The sequence below is a fragment of the Aplysia californica genome, unplaced genomic scaffold (genome assembly GCF_000002075.1).
Source record: "Aplysia californica isolate F4 #8 unplaced genomic scaffold, AplCal3.0 scaffold00013, whole genome shotgun sequence".
NCBI lineage: Eukaryota > Metazoa > Mollusca > Gastropoda > Aplysiida > Aplysiidae > Aplysia > Aplysia californica.
This window is the reverse complement of record NW_004797283.1, coordinates 2,743,243-2,763,441: the sequence shown is the minus strand read 5'-3', so window position 1 is coordinate 2,763,441 and position 20,199 is coordinate 2,743,243. Positions and strand designations below refer to the sequence as shown.

General features: G+C 39.8%; 1 protein-coding gene across 1 annotated transcript in view; it reads left to right on the top strand.

Moving 5' to 3' along the window:
- Positions 1–20,199, top strand: part of LOC101856232 (tubulin-specific chaperone D) — a gene marked incomplete in the record, with an annotated part of 51,985 nt that overhangs the window by 2,009 nt on the left and 29,777 nt on the right. Inside the window, 18 exon segments of the mRNA XM_005090180.3 lie at positions 628–725; positions 1,469–1,570; positions 2,401–2,547; positions 3,296–3,434; positions 4,746–4,841; positions 7,060–7,192; positions 7,852–7,997; positions 8,910–8,970; positions 9,484–9,590; positions 11,182–11,244; positions 12,427–12,583; positions 14,032–14,119; positions 14,921–15,006; positions 16,256–16,336; positions 16,879–16,952; positions 18,621–18,738; positions 19,183–19,243; positions 20,093–20,147. Of these exon segments, the coding sequence (XP_005090237.3) occupies positions 628–725; positions 1,469–1,570; positions 2,401–2,547; positions 3,296–3,434; positions 4,746–4,841; positions 7,060–7,192; positions 7,852–7,997; positions 8,910–8,970; positions 9,484–9,590; positions 11,182–11,244; positions 12,427–12,583; positions 14,032–14,119; positions 14,921–15,006; positions 16,256–16,336; positions 16,879–16,952; positions 18,621–18,738; positions 19,183–19,243; positions 20,093–20,147 (1,812 nt within the window).

Below are 20,199 nucleotides of genomic sequence, written 5' to 3'. Positions count from 1 at the left end.
TTCTTCCCCTCTTCCCTGTCGTGTTGTCTTTAATTTTGATGTTTGGAAAAATAGTATTAACACTAGCCGTGAATGATTTTGTGAATATGCTAAGTATATGTGTTTTTTGTTTGAAAGAGAAACAGCTAATATAATTTGAAAGAATGGAGGGGGGGGGGTGGATAAAAAAAATAAGTCTATTGTATGCTAGTGGTGGAATAAAATACCCATGAATATGTATATTCAGCTGTGCATGATTGACTTTAGTTTGGAGTATTGTCACTGTCTTTTTTTTTCTCCCTTCTTTATCATTTTAGTAGGTGGTCAAGTATTATGTTGTTGAAAAGTGCTTACATCCAAAAGAGCATTAAATATTTATACCCCGATAAGAATAATATTTAAAGTTGGGTGTTCATTTAGATTTCCTGCCTCTTTGAAGTGGATATGTATGATGCTTTGACATATGTAATCTTTATTTATAAGGGGGAGGGGTTAAAAAGAGAAAGCTGAAATGTCTTTGGCAAGACTATCTGTTGATTTTATCATTGTTGTAATGCTTTGCTCTGTTGGGTTGTATTTGATTTAAATTTAGGCTCCGATATCCTTCCATTTTCAATGAGAATGCACTCTTATTTTATACATTTTCAGAGGAGCTGATGCTAATGCTGCTGAACATTGCCAAACAGCCCAAAGCACCACGGCCCTTGACTCGACAAGCTTTCAGCTACCTCTACCTCATCACAAAGGTAGCCTCAACTATAGTGACAAAATACGGCCCTGTTTCCCACTTGTTCATTCCCTTGAATCCTATCTGTGTGAAGATGATGGACTTATTTATTTCATTTAGCTCTTGGTTATGGATTGAAGTCTTTACAAGCAGACAGGAAGAGATAAGCCCACCTTCTCTGTTGTGCTCCCCCCTCCCCCATCCAAATTTCCTCTTTTCTCTTTATTTTTCTATTTCTATATCTCTATATCTGTCTCTCACTCTCCCTTCTTTTTGCCCTCTGTTTTTGTCTTGCTCTCCACCAGCACAGAATGTATGGTATCTTGTTGGTGTGCTTCTTATCCACCAAAACCCAAATGGCCGCTGGATCGGAAAAGTAAAGTAAAGTAAAGTAAAGTATCCACCAAAACTAATGTACATTTTGGAGTGACCAATTTGTTCCAGAAAAATGAATGTGCAGTGAATCGACAAAATTCTGAAATAACTATAGTCATGATTTTAAATGCTGTATGTCCCTATGGGGATTGAAGTGGTGCATTGAAATAGACCAGGCAGTTATTGTGAAGTCAAATGAACCTCTGTGTGTTGGGGGGGGGGGGGGGGGGGGATACATAAGTGTATAAGTGTAAATTAGCAGGTCAGAACAAATTTGTATTCGAAGACCTCCAAGCTGCTCTACTTGCTGAAAGCTTCACAGGTATGAATTCTTGATCAGTTTCTATTGATTTGTAATGATGTAGCTTTAAAAATATGTTCTTTCAGATGCGGGGCTTCAAGCAGGTCGTGCGACTGTTGCCACACGAAGTGTCTGACATGGAGCCGTTGCTGTCTTTGATTGAATCGCAAAACCCAACGGATTATGAGGTAAGGATGGTTGTCATCCTGAATGTCAACTGAGATTGTAAATTTCTTCGAGAAGAGGAGCTTTTCATGGGGAGAGTTATGTCGTTGGTAATTGAAATACCCGATTCCCTTCCAGAAGTTAATGCTGTGTGGTCATCGCAGTAAGAAAATAGAACACTTCGTCATGAAATCTTTAACTGCCAGAGCTGCTGGAGGACACAGCGTATCCCTGTTAAATGTTTATGCACTTGAAATTGTTCAAGGCAGCCATCCATTGTCAAGTGAAAAGTCGTTGTCTTAGACAGGTGGACATATTTTGACAGTGTCATTTTAACGAAGGAAAAAAATACAGGGAGAAGTAGGGCGTGGTTGGTGGGGCAGTGGGAAGTGGTTGTTTATTCAGGTGATTGTCTTTGACGGGTGCCCATTAGACCATGTTCGACTGTATGTCTAGTGTGTGTGTGTGTGTGTGTGTGTGTGTGTGTGTGTGTGTGTGTGTGTGTTGGTGCTCTGAGGTGGTCTGCCCCATTGACTCCTTTTCAGTATTTTTTTTGGTCTGTATTTAGTTCTCTTTCTGGCAAAATTGTGGGGATTTTGTTGCTGAGTAACTGTGGACAACAAGTCAACAATTGCTGTGTTTAAATATCTGTTGTGGGTAGTCGGTGGGTGTTCTTGTATGATCTGCTCCTTCTTTCCTGTCAAACATTTGTTGGTCTTATCTCCCCTCCTTTTTTTAGTATCATCCTCTCTTGTAACACCTGTAATCTTTTACACTTATATGACCTATTTGTATTGCAAGTGCCGTAAAACTCTTTGGCAAACTAGATGTCCGTTGTTTCCCATGTCTTCAGCTGTGGGAGACGCGCTATATGCTGCTGCTGTGGCTGTCCATCGTCTGCATGATTCCGTTCGACCTGAAGCGTCTCGACAGCAACCTCCAGCAGGGGGACGGCTCGGTCAAGATGAGGACCATGGACCGCATCATGGCCATTGGAAAGGTGAGGGGAATACTAGAAGCAGAGTTCTTGTCAGACGAATTTTAGTGGACTAATAATTTGAAAAAAGATTGGAATTGCCGAGATATAGTAATGTAAAGAAGTGTGTTATTGTTTATTTTCAAGATGGCTGCCATCACCATGACAACAATTGATTTATGTCATGAATAACACCTCCAATCGTCTAGCACCTTAGCATTGAGTCTTACTGTACTAAACTCTTTTATAGTGGTCTGTAAATGTAAAAAAAATTTGGGACCTCACCAGACCCATCAACAGGAAACCATCTACTACAAGCCTGCCAAATGCTCAAGGCGCTTGGAAAGAAATATATGCCCAACCCTAGGTAGGAAGACCCAAAACTATAGGAGCCTGGAGAACCTGCTGGCAGCAAACAGCAGCCATTGTACTAGAGACAGAGATGAACAAGAAGAAGCAGAAGACAAGACCCACACCTCCCCATAATGTGCGCTAAATTAACCCTATCCGTACGTCGTGTTTTACTATCGTATCCATATGACGTGGGGAACTCTGTGCCCCCATTTTCCAAAGAGGAAATTTACTCGTTAATCTGATCCATACGCTTTGCATAGCAGTCTGTCAAAATGATTTTTTGGGAAATACTGAAAGCTTTAAAGAGATCTTCGCCGTAGAAGTATTCTAAAATGTGAAGAATACAACCCGTGGTGTACAAAATGACCCCAGGGCGTACGGATAGGGTTAAGAATGTTTTATTTTTCCCTTTGTGCAGATGTACCTGTCTGTGAACGACAAAGTACGCGATGCCGCTGCCTATTTGGTCTCTCGGTTCCTCACAAGACTTGACGTGAAGCAAGAGCTGTTACCGTCCATTCTAGACTGGATGATGAAGATCTTAAAGGATGCTGACCGTAAGGAGACTCGAAGATATGTTGTGTTGGTTGAAGGGGGCAGTTGATGATTGGAGATCTTTGTTGCTTCAGGCAGTTAAAGTTTCTGTTAAAAAGTGGTGTTCCATTCTCAGGATATTTTTCAATACTGCGGTAATGTAAGTGTGCATTCCTGAATCAAGTATGGGGACTTTACACTAAAAAGGGAAGCTTCAGTCAAGTGATAATTCTGGGCTAACGTAATGATGTTCCAAGAACGCTATGTTATTTGACTGGTAAGGCATCACAACGCTGATTTAAACAATTTGGGGACGATTTAAGCTGAAATTGAAATGAATGAATAACATTAAACAGTCAACTGATGTGTTGTTTATGATCACTGTAAGTCCTCAGTGGAATTGACTTTGGGCAGCCAATATTTTGTAAGTTCACAGTTAACAGTTTGGTTAGACACCTAAATATGTGTGCTGTGACTTCTAAAAATTAAAGGATAAAAGACAATGGAAGGGGTCATTTGAAAAATACACTAAGTTACATTAATCCTGCCACGACCTAGCTTATTATATACCGTCTTAATTAATGATGGACATGGTTTGTTCTTAACTTGGTTTTTTTCTTACAGAGATGTAGGCCTAGTTTGTGAAGAATGACTTAGTTGGTTTTTCACCTAATTGATTTCATAAGGGTATTTTACAGGTATTGTTACAAGTAAAGGCTTGTCCTTTGATTTCTTCTTAAAATGGACTTGTCCTGCCTTTCAATTATTGTATCAAATTAATACCATACAATGAAATGTGTAGCATAGTGGGCAAATTAGGCGCTCATGAAAATAATGAAATTGAAGAGTCCAACATTTTTCTGCCCATCAGTCAATTTTTACTTAATTGTTGGGTTATTTTTTTTATAGCTCCACGCTGTTTATGTCCATTTGAGAACGCATTTCTCTGTGAATAATACTGAAAAACATTGATGAAAAGCACCCTAAAAAAAGTTAATTACTAGATTCCAAGAACACTCAAGCTTTGACAGCCACCAAACTTCGGCGGCCATTTTCTCACTAATTTTATCTCTTACAACTGCACCGCCGCCCCGGTCCCCCATCTTTCAATCACAAATATTTCGACTTTTATTCATGATAGATGGGTATGTTTTTTTCATAAAAAATGAGACAAATGAGCCAGCTTTATGATGATACCAGTAATTCCATATACCCAAAACTTTAAGAGCGCCTAATTCCACCACGTTGAGACACAAATCTTTTGTAGATATGATCACTGATATCGTTGTATTTCCTCCCCCCCCCCCCCCCCCCCCCCACACACACACACACAGACCAGACGGTGCTAGGCTGTAACCAGCTGTGTGGGGTTCTGGCCACCTCCGCGCTGCTCTTCAAACACGGGAAGCGAGAAGATCTGCTGCAGTACGGTGAGAGAGAGGGAGACGGAGGCTGTGGGACTTTGGGTGGATGGGGATGAGCTTGGGTGTTGAAAGTGTACATGTGTGTGTTTGTGAGGATGAGCTTGGGTGTTGAGAGTGTACACGTGTGTGTTTGTACTCGTTGTTGTGTTGCTGATATGATGCTTTGCATATGTGTACACTGAACACACACATAACAAAACATGCACATAACAAACATTTTTTCACTGTGTCCTGATTTTGTTGCTGATATTTGTAGGTTACGTAAAAATATGTTGAAATGGTGCAAATTGTTATGTTTCAAGAAGAACAAAACAAGAAAAAACGGAACAAGAAAAAGTGGAATTGTATAGTCTGATGATGATGATGATGATAATGATGATGATGATGAGGAAGATTTTCAGGTCTTAAATTTGTTCTTATATTGTATTTTCTTTGTATCTGTTGTATGTAATAAAAAGATTTGCGCGTCCCGCTGATTTCATCATCATCATGTGCATGCTAGACTGCGTCAAAGATAGTACAAGACAAGATGGGTCACTTCTCTCTTTGAGCCAATTAAAAAAGTGTCCTCAAAATTTGGTGGCGCCCTCTTCACAAAAGCGCACTCTTTGCGAACAGAGTTACCCTACTTGAGTTTTAAAAAATCAAAGTGAAACTAGCAAGTTTTGGGATACATTTCGGAAGAACGCTTTTTAAAAATGGTTACGCTAACAAAAACCTCTTCCGGAGGAAAAGGAGATGGTTTTCTTCGTTTAATTTGACTTTAGAATGAAGGGCGAGAGGACATTAAAATAAAAAAACCTAAAACTCCGCACTGAACGTACCCGAACTGCTGATGAACAGCAGTCGATCTGCGCACGCAAGGAGGTGCTATTCCTATTCTTCTTCTGGAAAAACGAAAGAGAGCTTCAAAACAGACTGCAGCGCCATCTGAAGCAAAGAGCATACTTCCTGTGGACATTTTTTAGGCTGAGTGGCCCATCTTGTCTTGTACTATCTTTGACTGCGTATAAAGTGGTGTCCAAAGGAAACCTGAAAATGAAATCTCCCAATCATCGTGTGAAAGCCTTGCACTACCCTGCCACTCATACAACATACCAATTTAAAGCTAAATAAATTCTGCATCATCTGACGCAGTAATATTTCATTTATGTTGAGATTGACCCGAGATATGTCACTCAAAATTGACCTTAAAAGATTAGATTTGGCAAAATTGTGCGAAATCAAAGAAACATAAAAGTATGTTCGTACACTTGTACTGAGGTGCATCAGCATTCGTGTAATGGACATGCAGTAAATATCAAATAAATTGAGAATAATATTGTCTTTGCAATGAACATCATCTTCTGATGATATTTTTGAATAGATTGAAGACAAAACAGACACCAACACCATGCGTGGGTGGTTAGCGGGTGCTCTGGTGTGGTTTGCTCCTTCTTTCCTATCAAACATCTATCTTCCTTATCTCTCCTCCCCCTTTTTTGTGTGTCTTACTCTCTTGTATCCTCTCTTTTTTTCGGCACTTATATGACTTTATTGTGTTGCAAGTGCCGTAAAACTTTTACTAACACTAAAACAAACACCATGCAAAATCTGGACTTAACAATATTCCATGTCTCTCTCTCTCTCTTGCCCTTTTTAACTCCCAGTGGAGCACAGGCCATCAACAACATTACTCCAGCGAAGCCTGTCCTGAGCATCCTTTTCTATCTGTTTCCATGATGTCCCTGCTTTTTCAATTTCCGCTTGTACCGCTCGCCTCCATGTCATATTCCATGTGCTCTTTAGTTGTTTTTTTCTTAGAATTGTTTCAGCGCAACAAAAGTCCCAAATACTGATGCAGAACACAGTACTACACCACAAATTAAAACGACGTAATAAATGATAAACGAAGACTCTTACCGTTGTTGTTGAGTATTTAATTTCAATAAATGTAGTACATTGTATGTTTCCTGCAGTGAGTCGACCAAGGCTCTGTCCCCTACTCTCTCTCGTCCGATTGTCCCTCGATTGTCCCGCAGAAAGCCGTGACTGACTGATTTTATACACTTTCCTGAACTCTTCTACGCATGATCCCCTCCCTGCACGAGATATCAGTGTCACTCCGCACATGAACCCGCGCCCCGAGGAAATCTCGTTACTTGTGTCCACAACAAGTACCACACAAACTCTGGATTTAACATTCTATGTGCCCATTAGTGTTTTTTTCTTGGAATTGTTTCAGCACCGATTGTCCTGCAGGTGGCGTTGGAGGCCAAGTTGGAGCTGTGCGACAGTTGTGTGGTGCGCAAGATGATGGGGAAGCTCATCCACCGGTTGGGTCTGACCTTCCTCAAGTCTCGTGTGGCGGCCTGGAGGTCAGACAAACGTGTCCCTCGCTAATTAATGCTACATAGTCTGCTTGACAATGTGTAAATAATGAATATATTGATAAATAAACAAATTACATTGTATTGTTCTGTGATGGGAACTTTGGGTTACAAGGGCAAACATACATACTTAAATACATATTTTAACACTCAAATAAACATGCTAAGAATATCAAATGCACAATATTACTCCTATGCTGTACATTCAGGAGATTTTTTTTTTTTGGGGGGGGGGTGTGGGGGGTTGAATGTGCTCAAATTTTGGCAAAAGTGATAATGATAAGGTTCATTATTATACACGAGATGTAATTTTCAAGTGTGTGATGTTGGTGAAAGTAAGTTATTAGTTCCTGATTAATTTATTTTGTCAGTTATGGACTGCTTACGCTTAAGAGTTTATAAAGAAATCAGGAAATTTAACACCTTTAAAATTCATAAAGACTTGTGCCTGTTTTGTTTTTTTCTTCTTCTATTCTTTCTTATCTTTTTTTCCTTTTTAAACGCTTTTTTTAAAAAGAAAAGCCTGTTTAACAATCGTAGCAGTGCTGAAGACAAAAGAGGAAGAGTGCCAGTATCAAGCAGGGAAACAGAATATGCATACCTTTTAAAAAAAAAAATATCTAAAAATTATTCTCTTTCTGGTCTAGGTACCAGCGTGGAAGTCGGTCACTGGCTGCCAATCTGGGTGGGGGCGTGGTCAAGTCCACGGAGGGAGGCAGCAGTGACGTCATTCAGGGTCCGGAGGAAGAAGACGAGGATGACGATGTGCCAGAGGAGATAGAGGAAGTCATTGGTGAGGGAAAAGGACATCAGGAAATAGCTTAACACTATGAGGTCACTTGGCGCAATAATGCGCCGGTGAAAATTATCCATTCCGGTTACCTGTTCATGCAGCAAGCACAAGAAGTCGGTTGCAGTCGCTCTCCTGGCTGGGTGACCAGATGGGGTATTTTGTACCGCTGGCTGCGTGACTGCAAAGTGTTAATGGAAAAATATTGCTTGAATCGTTCCTTTTAAAAGAGTCATAAGACTTTGAAAGGGATGCTACTGCTCTAGAATGAGAAAGAAGATGAGTACAATTCGGATCCCTAAGGGAGGATTTAGATTTGTCTTAGATTTAGAAGCTACTATGTGCCACATAATACATTGTTGTTGAATTTGAAGTTCCCTGTTTTTGAGTAAGGGTTATTGCTCCTTCTTCAAGGGTATGCCCCCTTAAGATCTTTTCAATAATAACAGTCATTCAAACATGGCTGCTTCTTGAATTTCTCTGTGAACCTACAATCACTAACAGCTGGGCCTCTTGAGACGAGAGATACTGTGAAAAAAAAGAGCAAAATTGTACACACTGTAAGGTTATTTTTTAGGCAGGTCCTCCCAATTTAACATCCATTTCCGATAGGACCAAGCCAGATGGGAAAATCTGTGTGAAGTGCTTTCCCCAAAGACACAATGCTTGATCGAGAAGAGCTTCGAACCCACGAATCTGAAATCTCATTATTCATTACTACAAGCCCAGTAGCTTAACCACAAGTTAACGGACGGCACGAGATATTCTGTGGTGGAATATTCACATGTTGGTTTTACAGAGTAATGAGTGAGGGTTTGCTAGTAATTAAATGTAGTTTGACTTTTGTTTACGTTGTGATCATGTTTTTGTTTCATTACGACTTACCAGTTGTGTGTGGCTTTGACTTTGTTTCAGAACACCTCCTGGTTTACCTGAAAGATAAAGAGACAATTGTGCGATGGACAGCTGCAAAAGGGTAAAACCAGAATCTTTTTTTTTTCAGTAGTTTTCTCTATTGTACAATGTATAAATTGTGTCACTCTTGCTCACACTGATGTTGTCCAGAGAGAAGGTTATTTTTTAAAAAAAAGTGTAGTTACTATGTTTGAAATGTTTTATTGTTTATACACATGTTTGATAAGACAGATTTTTTCCCCCTATGTTATATATAGCAAGATATGAAGGCATACTATTCTAAACTCTTCTGAAAGATACATTTCGGACTTTGCATGCTATTAGGTTTTTCAATGTTTTAACATATTTGAAAATGTTTACTTGATATGCATTTACTTTTTATACATGTATACCAGGACGTTTTTTTTTGTATACTATTATACTATGGCAAGTTATAAATCCTCGTAATAAAAAAAGAATTGTTGAGTGGAAGGGGGGGGGGGGGGGGGGGGGAGTGGAGGCGTGTAAGGCTTGTGTACTTCCATGTTTACGGTAACCAGAGAACAGAATGAGTCTTGTGCTCTCCCTTGTGCAGAATCGGTCGCGTGACGGGCCGGCTGCCCCAGGAACTAGCTGACGACGTGGTGGGCTCTGTGCTGGAGCTGTTTAGCTCTCAGGAGACCAACGGGGCCTGGCATGGAGGTGAGGACATTCTCTCTCTTTCTCTCTCATCGCGGGGTGTTGTTGCCACCAACGTGTTTTGCGCCCACATCAACACTATTTAGATGCAGGAAATAAATTCTGTTGTGTTCTCCGCCACTTTTGTGATAGCGTTTAGAATATTTTAAGGTAAAGATCCCCCCGCTAATGACACGACGAATTGTGATTTTCAGACTGGGTATGTATGCTTTTGTTTCACTATCAGATAAATTTTGTATCTACAGTTAAAACTGTCTAAAATGGTCATCCATTGTTGAGGAGAAAAATGACCGTTGTAGACACGTGGCCATCTTACTAGGGGTCGTTTTAATTTTTAAATATACGCAAGGGGGAAGTGAATAGTGACAGTTTGTACAGGTGTTTGTCTTATACTGGTGGCCGTTTGAACAGGTTCACCTGTACTTATTGTTTTGTGTCATTTGTTTCTGGACACCTACTTACATGAAAAATAAAGAAATTTATTGTGGTTTTTTTTAATAAAGCAAATATTTAACAGGAAGAGAATCGGTTCAACTTTTTACTGGAGATGGATATATTCTCTCCCTGTGAAATGTTTGCCTTTGCTACAGTCCCATCTAGTGTGTTCCTGTGTTGCGGTAAAGGAGATACTAGTGGTCAGTGTACTTTGCCTTGAGCAAGTCTTCTTAAATTTATTCCATTAATCCATTTCAATTGTAACCCATGAAAGGTGAAAATGTAAACTGTACGTTGATACTCGAGTATGAAGAAAACAGAACTCCAATACTTTATTATGAAATAGTCCTTGGGTTTTCCATGTTAACGATTGGTTGGCAGGTGCTCTGGTAAGATAAGATATATCTTTATTGTCCAGATCCTGGCACATTGGTTTGGTGTTTCACCACGTGTACACTCACACACACCCACACCCACACCCACACCCACACCCACACACACACACACACACCCACACCCACACACACACACACACACACACACCCACACACACACACATGCACACACACGTAGGCTTACAATCACATGCATAATATAAATGAGCAGCAATATAAACAATAATAATCTTAAGCTAGATACACACTCTAATGTTTTTCTGATGCATGTTCTTAAGGTCGTAAGTATACTTATACAAGATGGTTAAGATGGAAGCATTTTGATGTCTGAAGCCTAGGTCTTTTACTTCTGACTGATGTTTTTATTTGAGGGAACAAGAGATGTTTGTTGTCTAAAAAGATGGAATTATTTTTTAGTGCAAGCTGTTTTGTGTAGTTTGCTCCTTATTTCCTATAAACATCTATCGTCCTTATCTCTCCTCCTTTTTTGTGTTGGATACTCTTTTGTAATAATACCTCTAGTCTTCGGCACTAATATGACCTAATTGTGTTGCAAATGCTTTGAAATGCTAAATAAAACATTTCCATGTTATCGTGGAGTCCATTTTAGTTACAACCGGTATGTTTTTGTTATCTGGAGGAAAGCATCCCGTTGACTTCTGCCCATTGATATGATGTCATGATCTATTGGGGTTTCTGTTTATTTTAAAAAAAATTGATTTAAGACTTAATTGGATTAATTCACTTAATCTGTTCTCTATCAGGTTGCCTGGCCTTGGCAGAACTTGGCAGGAGAGGTCTGCTGTTGCCGGGACGACTCAAAGATGGTGAGATGATTAAGCTCAGCTCTTGGGGGGGATCTGCTTCTTGGGAGAAGAGCAGATCAGGGGGATGTGTGTGTGTGTGGATGGCTAGGGGAGGTGGTTCGTCACTGAAATTTTATTTGGCTGCGGTTCCAGTTTCCAAAGAAATTTTTGGAATCCATGAAATGGGTGATCTTTGAATCCTTCTCGTTTTAAAATCACAGTTTTATGTCATGCTCAAAGACTTTTGCCCATCCTTGATTTATTTCAAACGTTGTAGTTATAGTACTGCATCACTGCAAAACATTTGTAAGACAGTGTGGTGGAATCAGGCTCTCGTCATTTTTTGGGCATGTAGAGTTATTGGTATTATCATCTTAAAGCTTGTTCACTTTTCTTTATTTGGAGGAAAAAAATATCCATTTATCTTGAATACAAGTGGAGATATTTGCGAAAGAAGGAGGTGGGGGTCACTTGTTTTCAGAGGTAAAATTAGTGAGAAAATGGCCGCCAAAGATTAGTTATTTCCTTAGCTTAAGAGTCTGTGGTAACTGAAAATTTACATTTTTGTGCCTTTAATCAACGTTTTTCAGAAAAATCCACACAGAAATGAGTTCTTTAATGGACATGAAAGGTGTTGAGCCAAAAAACAAAAATTTGATAAAAATTCACAAACCTGGGGAAACATGCAAGTTTCTTCACTTTGATTATTTAAACGAGAGCCTGATTCCACCACGCTGCCTGACATTTGTGAATGACATTTGTTTTAGCCCTCTGACTTTATAAGAATGTGTGAGCATGTTCGACTCTGCTCCCTTGTCCCCGCCGTCCTGGTGTTGAGGCCAGATCTTTGGTTTATTCAGGTTCTATTGATGCACTTACCTTGCACAACTTTACATTCCGTCGCTGCAGGATTACTAACAGCGAACTCAATTTCTGTAAATTTTACAGAGGATTGAAAAAAACTGAAAGGCTGAGCCATTACATACATTTTAGCAGTTTAGAATCCAACATTGTAGAAACCATTTGGATAAGTTAATCTGGCTGAAAGTTAATCTTAGGATGTGTTTTATGATGTCAGTGCAAGAGAAAAACCAAAAAACGCATTTTCAGAGCTGGCTGTTTAGAATCCTGCAGTAATGATATTGTACAGTTTTCAGTCTACCAAAGGACTGACGTATGTCTCTCCCAATCTTCTCCTTCTAGTTGTACCAGTGATCATGAAGGCCCTGGCGTACGATGAACGTCGCGGTAACTTCTCCGTGGGTGCCCATGTGAGAGATGCCGCCTGCTACGTGTGCTGGGCTTTTGCCAGAGCTTATGAACCTAAGGAAATCCTGCCCTATGTCAACCAGATCGCCAGGTGAGGGGCCAGACTAGACGGGAGATTTAGATATAATGTAGCTCTCCCCAGTGCACGATTAAGTTGAAGTTGCCTATCTGGTCTTCTACCATTCATTCTTACAGTGATGTAGTTGCAGTAAAGAAAAACAATTTCACTTACTTATGTCAGCTTTGTTTCTGAAATAGTACATATATGTGAGGCAGCGTGGTGGAATCAGGTTCTCGTCAATTTTTGGGCATGTAGAGTTATTGGTATAATCTGAAAGGTTGTTCACTTGTGTTTATTTAGATGAAAAAAATATCAATTTAGCTTGAATACAAGTTGAGATATTTATGAATGAAGGAGGTGGGGTTCACCTGATTTCAGAGGTAAAATTAGTGAGAAAATGGGTGCCAAAGATTAGTTTTTTCCTTAGCTTAAGAGTCTGTGGTAACTGAAAATTTACATTTTGTGCCTTTAATCGTTTTTCATTAAAATCCACACAGAAATGAGTTCTTTAAAGGGCATGAAAGGTGTTGAGCCAGAAAACAAAAATTTGATAAAAATTCACAAACCTGCGGAAAAATGCCAGTTTCTTCATTTTGGTTATTTTGACGAGAGCCTGATTCACCACGCTGCCTCACATATAATCAAATTTGTGGCTGGTTGGCGGGTGCTCTGGTGTGGTTTGCTCCTTCTTTTCTATCAAATAACTGTCGTCTTTATCTCTCCTACTTATTTTTTATGTTTATTGCTCTCTTGTAACAACTCTAATCTTCGGCACTTATATGACCTTATTGTGTTGCAAGTGCCATAAAAACTCTTACGTTAAAAAAACCAACCCCAATTAAAACAAAAAACAATAATTTCTCTTCCTTATGTCATCTTTGTTCCTGAAATAGTACGTATAATCAGATTTGTTTACCTTAAGTGAATGTGTTTGTGCTGGCCAAAGTCTCGTGTCATGTTTCAATTTTTCACCTGACTGACCTTGTTCAAGAGGTCATGGAGCACCTCAAACTTTTTTCAGCTAAATAACTGTAGCAATTATTGCTATCGATACTCCTTGCCCTTTTTTGAAGGAGTGTTGGCTACTTTTACTAGAGATGAAAGGGCTTTTGTGATATAGTTTTTCCCCAAAAGACACTCAGTTCTAAGGGGTGCATATAAGAACGTTATATTCTAACTCGACTGTGGTGCTGTAATGACGTACTTTACTGAACTCTCCTGTTCCACGACTTCTCCAGTGGGTGGTTGGCGGGTGTTCTGGTGTGGTTTGCGTCTTCTTTCCTATCAAACATCTATAGTCCTTATCTCCCCTTCTTCTTTTTTATTTTTGTTACTCTCTTGTAACACCTCTAATCTTCTGGCGCTCATATGACCTTATGCAGTTGTGAGCGCCGTAAAACCTCTACTAAAGCTAAAACTAAACTGTGGTGCTGTTATGACGTACTTTACTGACCTTCCCTGTTCCACGACTTCTCCAGTTGTCTTATCATAGCGTCCGTGTTTGACCGAGAGGTCAACGTGAGGCGAGCGGCAGCGGCAGCCTTCCAGGAGAACGTGGGCAGACAGGTGAGGACACTCGGCTTATTGTGTTTGTTGAGAAGTAATTTTCGGAAAAATTTGGCCTCCCGTATGAGGCAGTTAGCGGTTACAAGAAAGTTGTTTTTATATATTGTCATGCTAAAATGATGTAACTGCTTTGAGGAAAAAAAAATGATCAGGCAAAGAATATCCCTGCTTGAACTTTATTTCTAGATTTAATTGATAACTAAATAAGTATTTTAACTGATGTCAGTATCCTTATCATGAAAACATTTTTTTGAGGATCTGCAGACCAACATCTGAAATGGTCTTATAACAATAATCTACTTGACATATTTCTACCATTTTCATGGTTAGAGCATATTATGACTATCGTTATATATTTGTACCATTGTTTTGTTTCCTATTTATAGATTTACCTTTTGCATGTGTCATAACCTTTTCCAATACAAAAATCCATTGTGTATTGAATGTGTACCCTTCAACCCAGACCCTGAAAGTATTTTCGATAGGGTCATCTGGTATTTGGGGGTTCGGGGGGTCTAGGAAGGTCTTCAGGGGGTAAATGGATACGAAATCTCAACGAACTAAATAATGCAAAGATGGCTGAATATAGATATTTCTCCTTAGAGAATTTGAGAAATATAGTTTGAAATTTTTGCTTTTTTTTAAAATCCTGAGAACTTTATTACTATACATTAATTGAGTTCTATTATGATCTGTCATATAAAAGAATTGTAAATGGCATTTATGAATGAGAAGTATGAGATACCAAAATTCATGAAGTAAAAGTAATTTGATAAAGGTGTTTGGTCTGTTGTTTTTCAGGGAACGTTCCCTCATGGTATAGACATTTTGACCACTGTGGACTATTTTGCCGTGGGCAACAGAGTACGGTGCTTTACAGAGCTCAGGTAAGGCTTTGTAGATACGAAGAATCTTGCAGTGCTTTTGCGGATTCTTTCTTTGTCTATACTTTATTTTACTTTACTTTTCCGATCCAGCGGCCAATTGGGTTCTAGCTTTTCGGTCAGTCGATATGGCAAAGAATTTACTGGTTTTAATCAGCTGTGCTTTGTCGCTGTATAGAGTATTTCCGATGTCTAGGGAGGCAGGTAGGTAGGTGCTACGCAGGTCGCAAAGTGCAGGGCAGTTAAAGAAGTGGTGTGGTACTGTTTCATCCTGGCAGTCGCACAAATGACAGTCAGATTGGGGTATCCCTGCAGTTCCTATTAAGGTAGGAATTTAGTGGGATGTGTTGTGTTCGCTTGCGAAAGATCGTGACTTGTTCTCTTCTACTCAGGGAATTTAGTGCATCTTTTGAGTTGGGGGCTGTCATGTGTGCAAATACAGTTCTTCCAGTTTTGCCCATTGCCCATCCATTCAGCCACTGTTCCCTGGTGTTGCATTTGATGATGTTCTTTGCTGTCTGTTGTGATACTGGGTTGTGAGGTTGTGTTTGTGATGCTCCCTTCTTGGCAAGGGTGTCTGCTCTGTTCTTAGTCCATCAATAGCTGTTATGTTATTTGAAAAATGTGGAAAGACGCTGATGGATCTAATGATTAGACTGTCAGGACGTCCCATCCCATGAGTAAGACACTGGTCTGACAGTTGTAAGATGATGACTGGTTTTGATAAAAAAAAGTCTGAGGGGTGTCTTTCTTACAGACAAGTCTTTTTAGAGTTGTAGTGTACTAACACTCTTTGGATTGTAATTGATGTAAATGGGGAAGGGGGGTGGGGGGTGCGTGGATGCAAGATTATTTTGTAAGTTTTTTCAAGTTCTTTTTGTAGAAGCAACAAAGGCAGTCTCATCTCAAAATATTGGGCAGAAGTCTTGCTAAAATAGCTATAGCAGAATGAAAATTGCTTTGGTATGTAAGGTTGAACAGGCGATATTGTATGTTCTGTCAGTGGGTCGTTGGCGGGTGCTCTGGTGTGGTTTGCTCTTTCTTTCCTATCTAACATCTATCGTCCTTATCTCCCTCTTTTTCTTTTTTTATGTTTGTTACTCTCTTGTAACACCTCAAATCTTCTGGCGCTCAAATGACCTTATGCAGTTGCGAGCGCCGTAAAACCTCTACTAAAACTAAAACTAAACCGTGTGTTATGTCAGTGAATTAATGGTGTTAAGTACAGCTCTTTCTGACGTGTGTCTTTCAGTGTGTTCATCGCCAACTTCCCCGAGTACACGCAAGCTGTGATAGATCACCTGGCAGAGGTCAAGTTGGCACACTGGGACAGGTGAGTGTGGAATGTCACTGGTGTAGATGGGGAAATGTGCTGTTGTGAGGAATGTTGATTGGCCGGAAAAATGTTTTTAAAATGCTCTACCTCAAAATTAGATGTATAAATATGTGTGTGTGTGTGCGTGTGCGTATATGTGTGTTTGTATTTATGTGTGTGTATGTGTGTGTATTATATTTGTGGATGTATGTGTGTGTTATATTTGTGTGTGTGTTTGTGTGTACTTTGACCTTGAGCACAGATAAAAGTATCTTGTATATTAAAATCCTGTTGTCACAAGAATATGTGACCTTGATTACTGTACTCGGGCATGCTGGATGTAGCATAATGACCAACTGCATTCTTATCACTCTCTCACAATACACTGCTCTCCCCCCCCCCCCCCCCCCACCCCCTCAATCCCCCTCAATCCCCAAATACCCCAGTCCTTCCATAACTCCATAACTCCCTGTTTTGACTTTGTTCTCCCGAATTATGATTTATTAAAACTGGTGAAAATGGTTCAATCGTCTGCGAATGTTTTTTTCTCCGTGTTTCAGTGCTATCCGTGAGCTGTCGGCCCAAGCTCTCCACAACCTGACCCCGTGCTCCCCCGACTACATGGCCGCCACAGGTGACTGGATGCTCTTTATCATTTCTTTGTTCTGTAATGATAAAAATAGCTCCCCTCGGGGCGGTGCTATTGACTGAAGTGTGTTTAGGCCATTCCCAAAAGGGGAAAAATTAACCTTGTTCTTATGCACAGTAGAATTGTAATTGTAAGTGGGCTGATTGATCAATGTCATGCTCATAACTGTGCCTGAACTGCAACAGGGAACTGTTGCCTTTTCTTTCCTCATCCTTACTATCGTTATTTTCCTCTACTTCTTTTGTATGTTTGTTACTCTCTTGTGACCCCCTTTTTTCGGGGTGCCTTGATAGTTGAAGCAGACTGTGTTGTTGAAGCTAGAGAGGTGAACAGAGTAAGTCTGATTCCCTGTAAGGACTTCTCTGTTGACATCCACCCCTTGTTGCTCATATGACCTTTTGCAGTTGCGAGCGCCGTAAAACCTCTACTAAAACAATAATATTAGCTCATCTGTCAATGTCTGACTATGGCCAATACATCCGCAGGGGAGAATATTTCTCCAGTGAAATAGAAGAGTTGGAAGAATAAAAGGTTGAGATGACTTGTGGTTTCTCCTGTCGTGTATGAGACAAATTCTGGTAGTAAAAAAGTTTGCTACATTTTGAAGTTTGACTTGCACAAAGGTTTGTTTAAATTGAGAAAGAGTAACGCAAATGTCAGACTCACTCTCTCGACTAGGTAAATAATAATAATAATAATAATAATAGATAGCATTTGTATAGCGCATATCCCCGCTCAACAGCAGGCTCTATGCACTTTACACTATATTAGGTACAATGTTTCTGATGGCAAGGTTGTTCAATATTTTCTTGTAAATTTAGAGACTTACAGAGTTGGGCTGTTTGGACCCTGCTTGCCCAGGCCAACTAGGACTGTGTGGGATAATAGTTGAAGGTTTTTGCCTTGCGTATTAAAGATATGAATTCCCTTCTTGTTTACTTGTGTGAAGGACCGACATCTCTGCACAAGGGGCCAACCCATAAACGCTCCATCCCCTGAAGAAGCACATCTCGAAGTGTGTAGATGCTGACGGTTCCAAGCAATGGTTGATTCCATAGCCTTCTGCTCCTCCCACTAAGTCTTGAACTTCTGCAGGCGCCCCATCCAATTTCAAGTTCACGAATATGAATTCCCTGTCTTGTGCTAGCTCCTTGACGTTAGTCCATGTTTTTCCACTTCTCTGTACATCATTTTCTTTGACTCTTCTCCAGGTTAAAATTGTAAGTTCTTCTGTGAAGACAGAACAAATGAAGAAAACTCTTTTTGTTGAAATACAATGAGAGAGAGGACATGAAGGGATTTACTTTAGCAACTGATTCTCTTTCCTTCACAAGCAGATATTGGGAGTGCTTAGTTTGAGATCCCCTTAGAACAAAGCCATGTTCAAACACATAGTTTACAGGCACATGTGCTGTTACGATCAGGCGCTTCACTGTTGCATGCAGAAGACCCAAGTAAAATTTCCGAGTGGGGATAATTTTTATCGAGTATCTCGGTCTTTCTACTTTGATGTTGTATCCTCTCAGCCCAGAAGCATGCCTCCTAAATGATCTAAATTGTGTTGATGGAGGCTTAAAAGCACCTACATTTGAAAATTTCAACAACAAAAAATTCTTAATCTGTATGACAAGGTTTTATTTCCTTGTTTTCCAGTATTACCCAAGCTCCTCCCCCTCACATCTGGACTGGACTTGTTTCAACGGCACGGGGCCATCTTGGCAGTCGCTGAAATTCTGCACGCTCTGTACCCCATTTCACAAGCAAGGAAAAAGTGAGTTTTCTGTTCTGACTGAGCTGGTCTGCCTTAGAAATAATGGTAACCCAATTGATGGGAAACTTTTCACATGTTTGATTTTGAACATTTGCATCATTTATCACAAACAAAGAGTATTATAGTTTATTAAGAAATTATTGATGTTCTTTCTTGCCACGATACCTTACTAATAAGTGATGTCAAACGTTTTCAAGTGTACTGTTGTTTAAGTGGCTGTCTATGATTGATCTTTTCATCGAGTTTGTTCTTTACCTCATTTAATCCTTGAATAATTTTCTAAAGATCCACAATAGGAGGACATTGTTGGTTTCAGTTCAGGTTATTTAGAACAGTTTGAGGTTGTCTGAGAGCCTGCAAATATGCTTGGAATTAAGATTAACTAAAAAAGCAAACCACTCAGAACATCTAAATGTTTGCTGACATTTTCCATTTTTTCCGCAGGTCTTTAGTGGATTTGTTGGATGAGAACTCTCTAGAGGAGGTGCAGTCTGTCTCGAAAAAGGTAACTGCTCATCTCTCACAACATCTGAAAAACATTGAAAGAGCTGAGGAGTTTTAGATGCAAAAGATTCATGTTTCAAGATTATATGGACTTGTTTGAAATTAGCCTTGGGGGAAGGGATACAAAATTATAAACCTAGTGGTTATTTATTTTGTTCGGTGCAATGATGCGGCGGTGTATATGAGAGCCAGAGATCATGAGCTTATCTTAATGACACTTTAATTGTATATGTCTTCTTCTTCCTCTTCTTCTTCTTCTTCTCTTCTATCCCGTGGTTGGGGCAACCGTTGGGCACCACTGCATTTGAAAACCAGCTCTCGCCATGTATTTTTGTCCTCTGCTTTCCTCAGATTGTCACCCATCGTCTTTCCTGTCCACTCTGTAATGTTGTCCTCCCATCTCCTTCTCTGCCTTCCCCTCTTTCTCTTTCCTTGTATGGTTCCTTGCAGGATTGTTTTAGCAAGTCCTGTGGATCCTGTGACATGCCCATACCATTTTAGTTTTCGTCCTTTCACTGAATATATATTCATTGTATATGTACTGTAGAATAATATTTGTCCTCTATTTTTTTTTTTTTTTCTTGTTGGCAGTTTCAAGAAAACTTACCCAAATGAATGTATGCTTTAGGACCATGCCAATATTTCTTTAAACACTTTTGTTGTGTTGCTATCACTGATAAATTTGTACTTTTTGAAGACCCAGGGGAATGTCAGCTCACTTAGATTATAAAAAATATCTTGTTTGTGAATCAGTCGTCCTGTTCTTATACATTGTTCATTGAAAGCTGTGTATTTAGGTCATGATGTTTGGAATGCAATACGAAATAAAATTTCTGTATTTTTATTCCAGCTTCAAGATGCCAAAATGTTCAAAAGACACGGGGGAGAGTACATGCGTACCGCAGGTGAGGTTTCTGGCTGCTGTTCTTTCTGTCAAATGTTCTATGCTGGCCTCCC